This window comes from Trachymyrmex cornetzi, unplaced genomic scaffold (assembly GCF_001594075.2).
Source record: "Trachymyrmex cornetzi isolate Tcor2-1 unplaced genomic scaffold, Tcor1.1 scaffold25, whole genome shotgun sequence".
Lineage (NCBI taxonomy): Eukaryota > Metazoa > Arthropoda > Insecta > Hymenoptera > Formicidae > Trachymyrmex > Trachymyrmex cornetzi.
The window spans coordinates 1029804-1045482 of record NW_017297166.1 but is presented as its reverse complement, the minus strand read 5'-3'; the positions used below and the strand labels follow the sequence as shown (position 1 = coordinate 1045482).

Genomic DNA, 15679 nt, shown 5'->3' with positions numbered 1-15679 from the left:
CTGCCGTAAAGGCTTAGCGGGATCCTCCATTTTCTGTGCCACGCTCCGTCAAGCTTTTGTTTTTCTGCTAATTTACAGCAGACTTGCTCTTCCTAGTCGTGCACCTTCTTACTTTTCCTCTCTCTCTCGAGCTAAATATAAATAAATTATTGTTGCGTTTCCAAGAAGCATATAGCTAGCCGCTGCTAGGAGTGCTAGTGGCAATGAAATCGTAATATATCTTGCGAAAGATGAAAGTGGAATCTTATGTATGTATAATGAATGTATCGACGTGAAGTTTTCCAATGTATTGGCGTAAAGTTCTCCATTGGCAAATATACTGACGTGAAGTTCTCCAATATAATTTTTTCCATCATGGCCAATGTAATTTGTTTTTACATCATGATCTTCTCCATATATTCTCCCCCTTCCCCTACAAACTTCACAATCAATTTGATATATTGAAGGTGCAGCTAGAAACAGCAAATCTGTATAAAATTTGCAATATAATCAATTTTTTTCGAGCTTTCGATATGCTAGAGTGAACGCCGAAACGATTAAAGATAACTTTATTAAAGAGAGTGAGATCGTTAAAAAAGACGACTTCTTTTCTATATTAGTTGTCAGTGATTGCGATTTTGCTTTCCGAGCAAAAGCATGTCGCCTAGCAGACTAAGAGATCTGCCTGAGATATTTTCTAATTTGCGGATATATGAAAAGGCACTTCTCAATTAAAATATCATTACTAAGCTTTCAAACTTCGCTTAGACGACCGATGCCTTATACGTCTTACAAGTACAATAAAAATTAAAAAGTAGTATATTTATTGCAAGTTTGAAAGCATGTAAGAATTTGCACGCGATTGGAATAATCTCGATTTTAGCAAATAGTTTCGCACAATCTGAAATATATGCATAAAAATTCATTAATCATAAATATATTTTTTACTTCTATAAAGCACTACATAGTCAATGTTTGTTCCCTAACGTTTCCACTTTCCTCTAACTATGACAATAAATTTATCATTTAGTAATTTGCCGCTTTTTAATCTTTATATTTAATTGTAACCGAATTCGATCGCGCGTGAGTACCCCTAGTTTGTAACGTCAGCTACAGACTTACGTTCGTAAGATTCGATCTGTGAAAGCTATCAAAACTTTTTTAGTTAGATTAGTCGTCTAACTGGAGACGATGATACGTTCCCTCTGATTATCCTAATGATCAAGATTAGATTAGTACTCTAAAGCCTCGGAAAGCATCGTTAGCGTTCACTCTAACGTAAACGTTCTTCGTCATAATCCTTTTAATGTTCCAAAGTACCGCCAGCTCAGGTAGTCATATTAACATACTCTTACGCTGTAGCCAATATGGCTGTTTAAAGTTGCTGGTATTTAGTACGAGTGCCGAGCAAAGAGAGAGAGAGAGGATTATGATTTTTTAACGAGGAGGTGTCTTAATACACAGATAAGAGATAATCCCAAGCGTTTGGTTGTTTGGCGATAGTATCGGCATCAAGAGTTTTAAATCCTGTTAAAAACCACGTCGTATAGACGGGTAACGCGCCCAATAGTGTTCCAAAAAGTTTTAGCCGCAAGCACGGCCGTAATCGCTATTTCTACAGATGGTTGAGTCAGAGCTTGATCGAATCAGTTCGCCCGCAGTCTTTCGATCGACCTCAATAAGATCGATGTAATGCGCTATCTCTCGAAAATTACCAAGAGATAAGTATATAATCACAAGATCTGATTGTACATTGATTGTAAATTCAAGCAAAGAAATTGTGCTTTATTGTTTAATAATTATGTGTAATAGATCAGGTATTATTGATCAAACTCTGACTCGAGTATCTCTAGTTATCTCTAGTTTTTCTTGCAGTTCTCTAAATGCCTAGCCGCTGTCGCGGTGTTTTTTAAGCTTGCCTCTTTAAAATACACTGAAGGAAGTCGTAATCTAATACTGATTGTGAGTTGTACATCCCGTTTCATCGATATCCCTCAGTTAGTTATAGCGCGTGAAGTACAGATGAAGAATCGAAAACAAAAATGGCCCAAGTGAGCGATCTTGTGGTACTCGTTTATATTGTTATGCAATTTATTAAAACAATAATTTAAATTAGAAGACAGTCTGATATTTCAATGTATTCACGAAATATTTCAATACGTGCGAAGATCCGAGTACCTTATAAGTTATCGTATCTTTGACTTACGCCATTCTTGCTTTAAATTTCTCTTGAATATATTTCCTACGGAACGCTAAGCTCCGATTTACGGTGAAATGACTGTGAATGTTTGCTATAGTATCTATGTCCTATTATATGCGGATAAGTTGTCACTTCTCTAGATTATTGTCGGAAAATTGATCTCATCGCTGTGTGTTATTATACGAAACATCATGAAACGGGGCGTAATATAAAAAATTTAAATGATATAAAAAAGATAATTTTATATCTACTGCGAATTAAATAAAAACCATCTTTCTTTTTTTAATCGAGATTCTAATGGCTTAAACGATATATGGAAATATTGTAGAAAGAGCAAATCTGTTAATGGAAAACTGCTATTAAAATCAGATATCCCCAAAGGGAAAAGTCTATTAAATCAATTCGACTGATATTAAAGTGTTTTTTTTTTATTCGAATACGAGTTTTTTTGTATAGCTTTTATAGAAATGTGCGCGCAGTAACAAGAATGTATTGCTAGCTTAAAAAACATTTTATTTCCCCAGCGGCGAGGCGAGACTAGATGAAATGTTATATTAACGCGTATCGGAAAACCATATCATTTTTTAAAATAAAATATAAATTACAGTTTGTAATGTATACATCATACGATATCTCGATAACATTTTAATATAGATCAAATTTTTATATAGTTAACAATAAAGCTATGTACGTTTTACTTTAATAAACTCTGTTTTTTTTTTTTCAAAGATACGTTAACTAATTCAACAATACAAATATATATACATGTTCTGCATGGAACAAAAATATCTTTGTGTAGCTCGATTTTTTTCTTCTCTAATTTAACTTTCAGATAATAATTTTCAAAATCCTATTATATGCACTCTATGATAAGTATATTCGAATAGTATTGAAGGAAGAGACATAGCTTTCCGACACACCTTGCCGAATGTTCGGACATTAAATTGTTTCTCATGATAATGGGATTGATATGTTTCGCGAGACAGACGACGCTCGTTTTATAAGCAATAATCGAAAATAGTTTGCGCACGAAGAAGCCGCGTCTATGAGTTTACAAAACTTCTGCAAAGACAATAAAACCGCTGCCCCCGTGTATTTCGATATATCGAAGGAAGACATTGTGATTGTTCGATCTTATGTTCATCGCCTTAACATCCTTACAATTAGATATGTTACAGCCGAATTATCCTAGAACAATTGACTTTTATTAAGGAATAAACTCGTGCATTGCGCTCAATATGCACAGTATTGTAGGTAGCGTGAGTTCTCGTATGAGAATCGCCGCGGAAGACGTCACATCCGGCGCTGGTATGATTTGCACTGAAACAAGTCGCACGGTACAAACATCGGGACTTTTACTTTTGTTATTGATAAATTGGTAAGAATAAAAAAAAAATATATGGAAGCCTCTGGGGCTTGTAGAAGGCAAAAACACGTGGAAAGGTATAAAGTCCTGGAGAGCAGTCAGTTTTTCGCAGTAAAAATGTATATTTTTTTTATTTCCGATATTTTTTAATAAAATAATCCGTACCTATCTTTATCTATCACTCTGTTTTCGACGTCATGCATGTATTCAGTGGTTAAAAATTGTTATTATTAGCAAATTCGATTGGACGCACTCAGTGTGCACTGATGCACATTAAAGCCGTCGTATACAAAATAACGTAAAAAAGATATGTTTATACGTAAACATAGAAATCAATTTAATCCTGAAACATATTTTATTGTACTATTAGGTAAAATATGTATTTTATAATTCGAAATATTTGCATTTCACTTTTATACTCAAATTAAATCAATTTATGACGGCTTTAATATGCAGCAGTGCGCACTAATACTTCCGATCGAATTCGCCATATGTTATGTCCATAGACTTCTCTATCTGTGCGTTATACATACGAAAAAGAGTTTAATATCTTATGAAAAAACTTACCCGACACCGTCTTTTTTCTACTATCGGCAAATTGCTCGTGATGCATGGGAAATGCGGGTATTGTTGCCCGACAGCTGATCTCAAGATGCCCATTTTGGCCAGCGTGCAACTCGGAAACCTCCACCTTCAGTTTAGCAGTAGCGAACATCAGATGGTTCTTATGATATGTATGCGGATAGTGTGTCACTAGAGTAATATCCACCTGGTGAAATCGATAATTAGAAAATTACAATCGGGCGAAGGAATATATTTCCATGGCTACTTAAAAATTTAATTGCGCATAATTACGTGTAAGTTCGAGTAAATTATAAAAGTATGTTTTTGCAATATGAACAAATATTTAAAAAATACAATTCTCTCCTTCAAACACAAGTAATTTTCAAGGAACTTTGTCAAAAATAATCATAATGAAACAACCCAAAAAATATTTCAAAGCTTGCAGAAATTTCTACTTTTCAAATCGGTAGTTTAGATAACGACATGATTGATCTTTTACGAAGCTACACGGATAAGTGGACATCAATTTCAAAGTTTTTACGAACTTTACAAAGTTCCATGGCGTGAATTAAAATCGCACGTGAAAGCAGTTTATAATCTTCGCAAGAGTGAATCATTATTTTTAATTTGCATATTTATTAAGTGTTGTACGATTTTTTTTTCACCGAGTAATTTAACACAGAAGCAGAAAGCGTCTTTTTTACTTTGGCTGCTTGCAGAAGATGAATAGAATAGCGCTTGATAGTCTTTAAAAAACGAATAGAAAGGTTTAAGCTTTCTCTTTGAGGTGCATCTACCATTTTTTTCGATATAAAAAAACTTTCCGTATGTAAACTTCGCTTAAATGAGACTTGAAAAATTAAACGATTAACACATGTTATCATTCAACTTGGTATATCCCGAGAAACTAAAAATACTATGATCTTAACATAATTTATGTCTTTTGTGTTCGAAATAACCACGTTAGGAAAAACAAGGTTCGCTTGATTCTATCGCTGCAGATTCGTCGCGTATTGTGTGGAGGTTGCACCAGTTGCACGGCCGGATTTATGGTTCTTTATATGTTATGTACACAGTGTATATACATAACATAGGTGCACTTTAAAAAGGAAATTTAGACCCTTTTATTCGTTTTTTACAGAATACCGAGTGCTACTTCATCTTCCGTGAGCAATCAAAAAGCTTTGTAAAGTTCGTAACAATTTTGAGATTCAACAAAGGACCTCGCACAAAACATACAGAAAATGAGTTCCGGCTAATTTGACTGAATTTGTAATACGTTGTAGTTCTGATCAAAAGTCTCCATCGGCACGAAGTAAAATAATGAACAGTTTTTGAGTTATTGTACATCAAACTCTGCCAAAATCGCTGTCGTACCCATGAAGACTTTTTTGATCAGGACGATCAGAACTACAACATATTACAAATTCAGTCTAATTAGCCGGGCCCCATTTTTTTGTATATTTCGTGTGAGGTCCTTTCCATTTGTGTATCTATATGTTGCTCCATAAAAAATCAATTAAATAGTTATCTGAACTACCGATCTATAAAGTAAAGACTTCAAGCTTTAAAACGCTTTTTGGATTATCTCATTATGATTATTTTTGACGCTACCATCTTTAGAAAAATGTCTATTTTTGGAGAGCAGAATAGGTGATAAATTTGTAATTTTTTTTTATATTAATTCTAATTAATAATTCTGGGCTAAAATGTTCAAATATCGTAAGAGTAAAAGCGATCAAAAGTATACGTATAAATTCTTTAATAATAGTGTATTATTCGTAATTGTTAAATCGTAATCAAATAGATAATCTTTCTATCGAACTTGTTAAAATCGAAGTTATATTTTAATCTCTGTTGTTCTTTACCTCTTCGCCGTTTATGAACCACGTTATATAAGGAACTGGATGTGCGGGCGAGGATGAACAATTTGCCTCCAGGCTTTCGCCTACTACATATACACTCTTCTTGAACGTAATTCTAGGATTCTCATTTTGTGGAACTAAAAAATATTATTAAAAATATATCGAGAAGATGCGCGGAGATGGTATTTAAAAATCTATGTCAATTTATGATCAGTTGAAATTTAGATCTTGACATTTATCCAATCTGAGAAACGTCAACATCTAATAACAATTTTCATATCGAATTATTGTTTCGGTTAGATCAATACTGATATTTTACTTAGCACCTAATAAATGGGGCTGTTCAATAAAATTAATATAATTCGATACGATAAAACGACTAATGCCATTAGTAAGGAGATATATATTTCTATTCTTGTATAAAGTCGACAATATCACTCACATATCACTTTCATCTGTACGGGATTAGCGCCAGCAGTATAAATGGGAGTTGTCATAGTGACTTCACAGGAATAAATACCGGAAGCTTCGAAACGCACATTGTGCAATTTGATTGTCGTGCCATTCTTTGAAAACTGGAAAAGATTAGCAACATGTTAATAAGGATTACAACACATCGTGGTCAAGTGGACAGTACGTCGTTTTAATCAAATTACATTCCATACATACGTAAAAGAACACGAGTAATAAATACTGCATAAACAATTCGAGTGTGCATACAAAATTGCATGAAAATTAATTTTTCTCTCAGAGCATAATTATTTTTATATTTACAATCCCTTTTGTATTCTGTAAGCTTGGTTATTAAATAAAGAAGAGTTTCGTTTTGCACAAGAGAAAATGGAATGCCTTTGTATCGCAGTGTCTTTTTTTTTTAAACGAGTCATTCCTTTGCTTTTAAATATGTTGAATTTGATAATGAAGTGCGTGAAAATTATTTTTAAATGAAAGTTCAAGAGTATGCTTCTACCGACTAGCTTTACCAGGATTTATCATTTGTATTCCTTTCATCTAGCCATTTCAATTATATCGAGTGGATGCACGAGCAAGGCGAAATGCTTTGAAAATACAAAACAGAACATTTTAGATAATGTAATTCAAAGTTCTAGCATAGTTGTTTTGTCACTTTTGGTCCTATTACACTTAGATCATATCTATGGCAAATATTTCGCTTTGAAGTACACGATTAATCTCTATTTGAGGTGATAAACACCTAAATTATAGAAAAAACTCGTTTTCCTGTAATCAGATTAACAAGGTAGAAATTCGAAAAGTTCAAGCTATTCATCACCACGATCTCTTTATTCCATTATTACCATTTTTTTTTTTTTTTTTAGAAATCATAGTATTCCTGAGGCAGTGTGACTGGAAGTTCTATCGCATTAACTCAATTTCGTTATTAGTAGCTTAGATCTAATCATCCTTAGCGCCCCATTTGTTACGCGTATCTTTACCTACATCTTTCATGACGTACTGTAATAACTTTAAGATATCTCGGAATTATATATAACGTTGTGTGGAACAGTCGCATATTCTCCGTTATCAACAACAGAATTCTAATAGTATAACGATGTGAAATAGTCATCGAGTAAGAGTTTTCAAAAGTTTCTATAGAAATAGAAAACTAAAGTAGAAAGTGTAAGAAAAGGAGACGATAAAAGTATACCCTAAAAAAGGCAGATATTTATAAAAGAAGAAGAATTGTCGCGCGCGCGTGCAATCTCGATCGATTTTTTCCCGCGAGGATAAAATGGATGAAAATGCCAAGTGCAGGAAAGTTCTTCAGGGCAAAGAAAGAGCGAAAAGTGTTTTCGACACTTAACAATCGTTCGTCATCAGCGGCCTGAAACCCTCCGGCCGAATGGACGTTCTATTTCTGCCACGCGTAGCCTCATTATTAATGTGTTGACTGTACATACACCCTGGCACAAGCGCTCATCCTCTCGTACGTTATGGTATCACATATGGATTAGTACAAGTATTGGTTTTCCACCTTATCTCTTTTTTAATAGATCACCCATCCGCTGCGCGCTCCCATCGAAAACATTCGCGAAGGAAATTGCGCTGCCACGCGTTACTACTCGATGTTATCGTGGGGTTAGGGAGAGTATTTTACGTAACGTATAACGGAGTACATATATATGCACGTAAATAGCTTTGCTTTGTGTCGATACATAAAAGACTGCGCCTTAGGTAAATGCGTTTAGCTTTGCTCGCTTAATCATTGGCAAAAGACAGGAGCGGACTCCGGATATTCAGCTTATACGCTATCGAGGGCGTCCTCGTTATTTTTGGATTTTTGTTTACCACGATTTTTTCTTATAGAATGTACCGCGACGTGCGGGATAGGTAGACCAAGTATTTTTACCTGTCCACGTAATAATGTCAGACGACAGGTTAAAAAAAAAGAGACATTTATTATTTCCTTACATAAACAGGTGCGTGATGTAACGGCAAGTGAAGTGAAAAGCTTATAATAAAAAGTAAATATTTGTTGCAAAGACACATGCATACATAAAAATACTTGAGAAATTAAAAAAACGAATATTAATTTGATGCATAAACTTTGTTCGTAAAAGAAAGGATTATTGTACGTTTTCAAGATTCGGAATCTTACAGTAAAATTTTGATAAAGACGAAATGGCAAATGAAACAATAAATACATATACGTGTAAATGTTTTACTTAGAACATTAAAAACTAAACAGAAATCTAAAATTGCTCTATGCATGCAACGTTATATATATGTATGGATTTAAGATGTATTTTGAAAGGTTAAAATATTTCTACGTTTTAACGAGATAAATTAGATATCGCATATGTTGAATTAAAATCATTTTGCAATGCAAAACGTGGAATTGATGTGGAATTTCACATCAATTTATTTCTTAATACACTTCCTGTCTAGACATACTTGACTTCCGTTACGGAGATAGAAATTCGATTAACATTCAAGATTTAAAGATAACAATATAGACGTGGATATATATATAATTGTAGATAGATTGAGATGTAAAGGTCGATGCCATCGTTGCCATCAGTCTCGGCCCGTGTAAATTTGACACAAATTTATGTAGACGTGTTATCGAACCTGCATGTCATGTTGCGGCACGACTGCGATGCCTTTGAGATAATTATGTACATCAAAGCGAAAGTCATAGCGTATACGTATCAGGGTAAAGCGATATTCAAAATATTCATGAGCTGTCAAGAATCGAATAAACCAGGTTTAAAGTTAATTGATGAAGTCAATCGTTGTCTCTGCCTTTTATCCATTCTGTTGGAACCCAACAGTTGGGTACGCTCGATAATTCGATTAATAGGAAATATAACGGAACAACAAAAGAACAAATTAGAAAGGTACAAAAAATAATTAACAAGAAATTGTTAAAAACATTTGAAAGATCTCCTTGTTGCTCTATTTCGCTCACCTCCATTTTGGCGCCGTCGATGTATACGGGTTTGTCCGGGATATACGGCGGATTCCTCTCCTTAACGTACTGAAATATCCTCTTCTCGCCCTTCATAAATTCTATTTTGTGCAGCAAGTCGTCCGCGACAGTGTGATTGCACAGCAAGTTGGCTGTGCTGCCATGCACTACATACTGCGGCGCTATCAATTGCACGTTCATGTGATCCGCCAGTGTCGCGTCTGGAAATCGTGAAATCACCGTACGTATATACTACCGTGTATATTACCTCAATTCTGGCGACCGAATGGCCATGGACATTATCTACAATGTCCAACGTGAGCGGTATTAATTCTACTGTTGGATGGTACTCGTGGAAATTGCGGGGCGCGATTAAGGGATGATTTTACGAGCTTTTTTAACGAACGTGAGTCGCAAAAAAATCGAAAAATACTGAAAGTTAAAAGTTTCGAGGTATTTAATAGGAAATTGAGAGAAAAGATCACATTACGGAAAATATATTGTATTTCCAAATATATTTCAACAAAAGTTAACAGGACTCTCAATTAAAAAAAAACAATATTTAAAAAAAAGAACTGAAGAATGAGAGTCGGACGCGAATTTCGGTGCGTAATGTACAAAATAACAAAGGTATTTTAAACACGTAGTTGATTAGACGTTTTAGCTTAATTTTGAACTACCTTCAACAAGTTAAACAAATATTTGGAGATAGCCTTATGCTCGCTTCATAGGACATAACGCGATCCATCCTGAATGTCAAAAATGAATATGTCGGTCACAACCGATTGATAAGCCGGATGATTAATGGATTCAAACAACAGCCAAGTGAAATAGAGAACGGGAGATTAAATTGATGCAAATAAATTGATTGAGTTACGTGGGAAGTGAGATTATCTACAAATATCTGTTAAGATATCTTGCTGAAGATAGTTAAAAATTGAGCCGAAATATCCTAACATTAAACTTAAAATATTTAAAATAAATTTGTTTAATAATTTAATACATTATGCACTGAAATCCGCGTCTGACTTTCATCAGCTTCTATCTTTAAATTATTGTTTTTCAAATACATATTTTCCTATATTTTTAGACGTATCTCTATTTGTAGCATATTTAAAATCGAATTTTGCAAATTTAGTCATCCATTTAGTCATCAATTTATTCAGATATTCTTACCTTTTATCGTAGTTTATAACTGATCGTTATTATACATTTATAACATTTTGTGATACTAAAAAGTACGATACTTTACGAATAATTCAGGTATTCATTTTTTAAAGCAATTCTTCTTCTAATTATTGCTTTTTTAAATATATTTTTTTCTTTGAAGATTTTATACCTGCACATGTGGAAAACCTAACTTTATATTTTCGTATGTTTGTAATTTTATATTTTAAAACCGATCAATTTTATACGTTCCAGATATTTTCATGTTTTTATCGTCATTACATATTTATCGTTATTATACATTTACGATATTTTGTGGACTAAAAGCTACGATATATTTTGCGAGCACATTTAGATACGAAAGATTATTGTTTAATAAAGAATGAAGTGAGACTTTGAAACCGTAAAACTGCTGCTTGATGCTTCCCATATATTCTATGCCATGGTTTATGTGATATTCATTTAGAATTGAATTCGTCGGGGGTTAACTTCGAGGAGTGTCGTAACCTACAAACCTAGATAAGGTCACGTATAGAGTGTCTTCCCGTGCACGTAATTCTAAATCTCTTCTTGGGACCATATATTCTGTTGAAATAAAATTTATCTGCAATTTACTGTGAAGAATAAGGTTCATTTCTGGCTATTTATGAAACTTCTTTATAAAAATTCCTACGTTTGAATTTTTTATAATTGTCAACTTTCTACTTTAACATTTTTGTAACGATAAATATGAACTCCGAATTGCTCGTAGGACTTGTAAAACAAAATGAGACATACATATTCCTTCTATAGAAACAAATACGCGTCTCTTGTTTATCTTATTATATACATTTAGAGCTATTTTATATCAAATAAAATATAATATAATAATAAGATTCAGAGAGGAAGGGGAGAGAGAGAGAGAGAGAGAGAGAGAAAGGAAGGAGAGCAGTTTGATATTTCGATTAAACGCTGTCAAGACCAGCAATCACGTTCCATTCGATTTTCATCGAACTGGCACCGACATGACAACGAGTCGACGGAGAACAGATTAATCTAGCTATTGCCAGGAATTGGAAGAACGGAGGGCCTTCGCGCGGCCGACCGTAACTACTTGTGGCAGTCCGCCCTGTTGCTGGGAGGTGTTACTGTATCGATCAGAATGAAAGCGCGCGTTACCGTCGCACGCATGGTATATTATTTCGAGACGTTTCGAGACAAGAGGCCTATTTTCGAGGTCGATCGTACGATGGATAATGCTAATACCACGCGATTTTCTACGCGTTTGTCCTGTAATATTTCAACGAGCGCTTAAAGCCGAACAATCAAATGCGTTACGTCGTTACGAGTTCCTCGCAATTAGAATCGACCGATTTTTTTTGTACGCGATATTATATTGACTGGAACAGTGGTATAATCGCAGGAAATAGACGATTGATTTTAGAATCTATATGGATGCATAAATGCGTATTTTTACTTTGAGACAATATTTTTCTTTTTACGAATACATACTTTTACTTTGACATAATAAAATGATAATTTCTTTACGATATTTCTGTTTATAAAGTAATTGATTTTTATATTAAGAATTCTCAAAGCAGCTTTTTCCTACCTATTTTTTATAAAACGAGAAAAGTACTTGTATCGAATTGTCCGATTTGTATAGAAGAAATCGAATGCTTTATGTCAAAGATGAAAAATAATTAAAAACAATAAGAAATCTTTTTAAAGCTTTCCTTTTGTAGGAAATAAATATAACGCTTTGATTTGTAAAAATTATACGCAATAATATATTTAATTCTTTTTAATATGAATATTTTTATAAGTACTACGAGAAAGAGTTTTGAGGTATTCAATTTGTAATTTCTAAAACCGACACTTGGTTCTCTTATGTAAATAACGTGCAATTAGGGTGAATATAATGGGATCGATAAATAGTCGAATAATTGGTTTCTGCAACAATGGCTTTTAAACTCGAGTTATGTGCGAATGAACTGAAAAAGTGGTCATATTTTTAGTCGTTAAATTAAACTGATTCATTAACCTTCTTGATTTAATTTGATTTTGATTTTCGTTTAACGCTATATATTTTTATCTACTCATAATTAGTCTAAACCAAAAAAGAATATTAATTTGCATATATTTCTTGCTCTATATTACATTAGATCCGTCAGAATTTATTTGCAAACTTTTTATATTTAATTAGAATGCAATAGAAAACAAATATTTGTTTTTATCTCGAATATAATACAAAAAATTTCTCGATTTGTTTACGTAATAAAACATTCATAGAGAGAGAGAGTTCAATTTTATATTTAACATTAGAACTGTCGACAAATAAATGTTTACCAATTAAATATTATTATATATTTAATTTATCTCTTTCGACAAAAAGTTTTCAAAAAAAATAAATTAATCAATTCAATCATTTATTCGTTGCAACAAAATTCATGGAATATTTCCGGACATACATCATTATAAACTTGTTAATTTTTTAAAAATTATAAATCGGTCAGTTGGATTGCTTCGTTAGTTCTAAAAAGAGTATCTTTCATGCGGTCTTGAGATGTCACATGATTATTTCATTAGCTGGATGGAGTCTTGATACGACCTAAGACTAGATTCAAGACAACCTTAAATTAAGATCAGATTAATACCATCAATAATTTTGTCATCTTATATCTTTATGATTCGTAATATAAATTTAAGTATCCAATATATATTTAAATAACTTTATATGTTATTCTCTATTATATATATATATATATATTGAATATATTACTATATTTAAGTAATTTTAATATTATTATTTTATATATATATAAAATTTCCTGCTCTATTTATGCGCTCTAAAATAAAGCAAGTAAAATATATTCAGGAACATCATATATCTTTTCATCATCTAAAGGAAATTAATAACTTTATAATATGCTTTGCTATCATATATCATTATACAAAGATTTTCTCACATTGCGAATTTGTTAATTGCATCTGTCAAACTCTAACAGTTTGAACGGGTTCCGTGAAATAGCAGAATTATTCTTGCTTTATTGTGAGATTCGGATAATAATCGAATCTCGCAAACCATTGTTAAAGGCCGGCGAACGATGAAATTTCGAGAAGCCGGAATTCCGCGATTAACGATTAAGATAACGGAGGACCATTGTCGCGAGCTTTTGTCTTCTGGAATTTCGGGAAGCAGCAATGTCGAGCATTTCCTTTGACATTACCTTTCACGTCGGACGAGCGTAGTTCTAGTTTCGCGGTAACTGACTCGCGTATGAAGTTCGTACCGTAAGCAAAACGTTTGACAAAGTGTTCTTATGCATACATATGCACCGTGTATATTATTGTGTCATAACGCATTATCGATCTGATATTAGAATAGAATTGTACATTTGGTTGGTACAAATACGCCATTTTACTTCTTTTCGCGGCGCGAATAAAAAAACTACGATTTGTGCTATTGATTTTTATTTCAGTTTCATAAACGCTCTTAAATTTATAATGGATTCGCGTATTAACGACGTTATATAGCGTTCCAGCCCGAATAAACTAGGTCGAATTAAATCACATTACGATGACTTATTTGATTATATGGCGTTTCGTGACAAAAACGACCTGTAAATCAAAGAAAATGCCACGAAATGACCTGAAATACGCGACAAGACGAATACGTTCGGAAATGGTTTGGCGGTAAAAGTTACACGGCGGCTAGATATTGTTTAGAGTTTCATTTGTATCGACATATATTAACAGTGTGCATACGTGTGCGCCCTTGTACGTGTCTAAATAAATGGAGGTTATTGAGGATTTATAGTGAATGTACATTGTAGTAATTCTACGTGGGTGGTATGAATGATAGGAGCTCATGTACACGAATTCAAGTGTTCTTTTTTTATTCAATTCCATATTGAAGAAGCGTGTGAATTGTTATTCTCATGTCGGACTTCCTCCGACAGAAGTAGCAAAGTCAATACGCATACACTAAGTTTTTAGAACAATGAAAGAGATATTTATTCCGCAGAACGGTTTGCGTTCTGCAGCGCGACGCTATTTATTGAAGATATAAATATCGGTCATTTTGAAAGCAACATAAGTCTCGATATTATCGTTCTAAATGTTACTCCGCGTCTGAAAGCGCGATATCAATGATTTGTGCCGCGAGTCTTAGACTTATGTTATTTTCGCAATGATTAATTTGAAGTAAATATATGTATCATATGTATAGTATATCGGACAAACGGTGACTTGCTAACGATGATCGCTTCACACATGCTCCGGAAAACGTCCCATGGAATGTGGCGTAGAATTATTCTCCGTCGCGGTAACACGTTATGGTGCACTGAACAATTAACCCGAGACATATGTCACACGTCATGAAGTGCAAAATGTGTAATATTGTCAGAGTACTGAATTGTATGAGGAATAATCTGCAGCCTCCGCTCTGTGGTGTCGTCAACTGAAACAATACAACAATTTCTACGAGAGAAACAGAATCGTGTCCATCTTGTATATAGCGATGGGCGTTAATTATTAAAAAAAAAAAAAGAATTACATATGTTAAATTTCTACCGTGGTAACATTCCGGAAAATTTCGGAACTCTCTGCGTCACTCAATCCCCTTCGGTGTAAAAAGATATACGGTTACTTTACGGCTAGTGAGATAAGACCAATCCCAAGATGTTTCTCAAGTCCCCACCAATCATCCCCTTTCCCAAGCTCTTATTTACAGATGTGTTGATCAATCTGGAGTCGATTCTTTATCAACAGGCACATCCAGACGTCAATAAACGGACAAACAAAAATAAAAAGCTTTTTTTCCCCGCAAGTCATTCTAATAATGGAGAACCTTATTCTTCATTTAACGTCTCGAGCAGACGTCATTCACAGAGAAAATAAAGGCACTTATTGTCAATTCGGCAAGACAATTTAATGCTAAAAAATAAGAAAAATATTGTCTGAGGATGGCATTCGATAAATCAAAATATTGTCCCCCAAAAAAATATCATAGAGTGCCAATCGACGGACTTGATCGATGCGTTTCAGGGATCCTTCGACGGAGGGATGCTCTCAAACGTGATCCGGGTCCGAAGGACGAGTTGACGCCCGACGACCAGCCGAATCCT

General features: G+C 33.8%; 1 protein-coding gene across 1 annotated transcript in view; it reads right to left on the bottom strand.

Moving 5' to 3' along the window:
* Positions 1–3157: 3157 nt before the first annotated feature.
* LOC108761536 (uncharacterized) overlaps positions 3158–15679 on the bottom strand; it is a 13098-nt gene continuing 576 nt past the window's right edge. The window contains exons 2-6 of the mRNA XM_018508140.1: positions 9405–9625; positions 6417–6549; positions 5978–6111; positions 4113–4314; positions 3158–3499 (exon numbers count right to left, since the gene is read on the bottom strand). Coding sequence (XP_018363642.1) covers positions 3387–3499; positions 4113–4314; positions 5978–6111; positions 6417–6549; positions 9405–9625 — 803 coding nt within the window. The 3' untranslated portion in view covers positions 3158–3386. The remainder of the gene's footprint in view (positions 3500–4112; positions 4315–5977; positions 6112–6416; positions 6550–9404; positions 9626–15679) is intronic.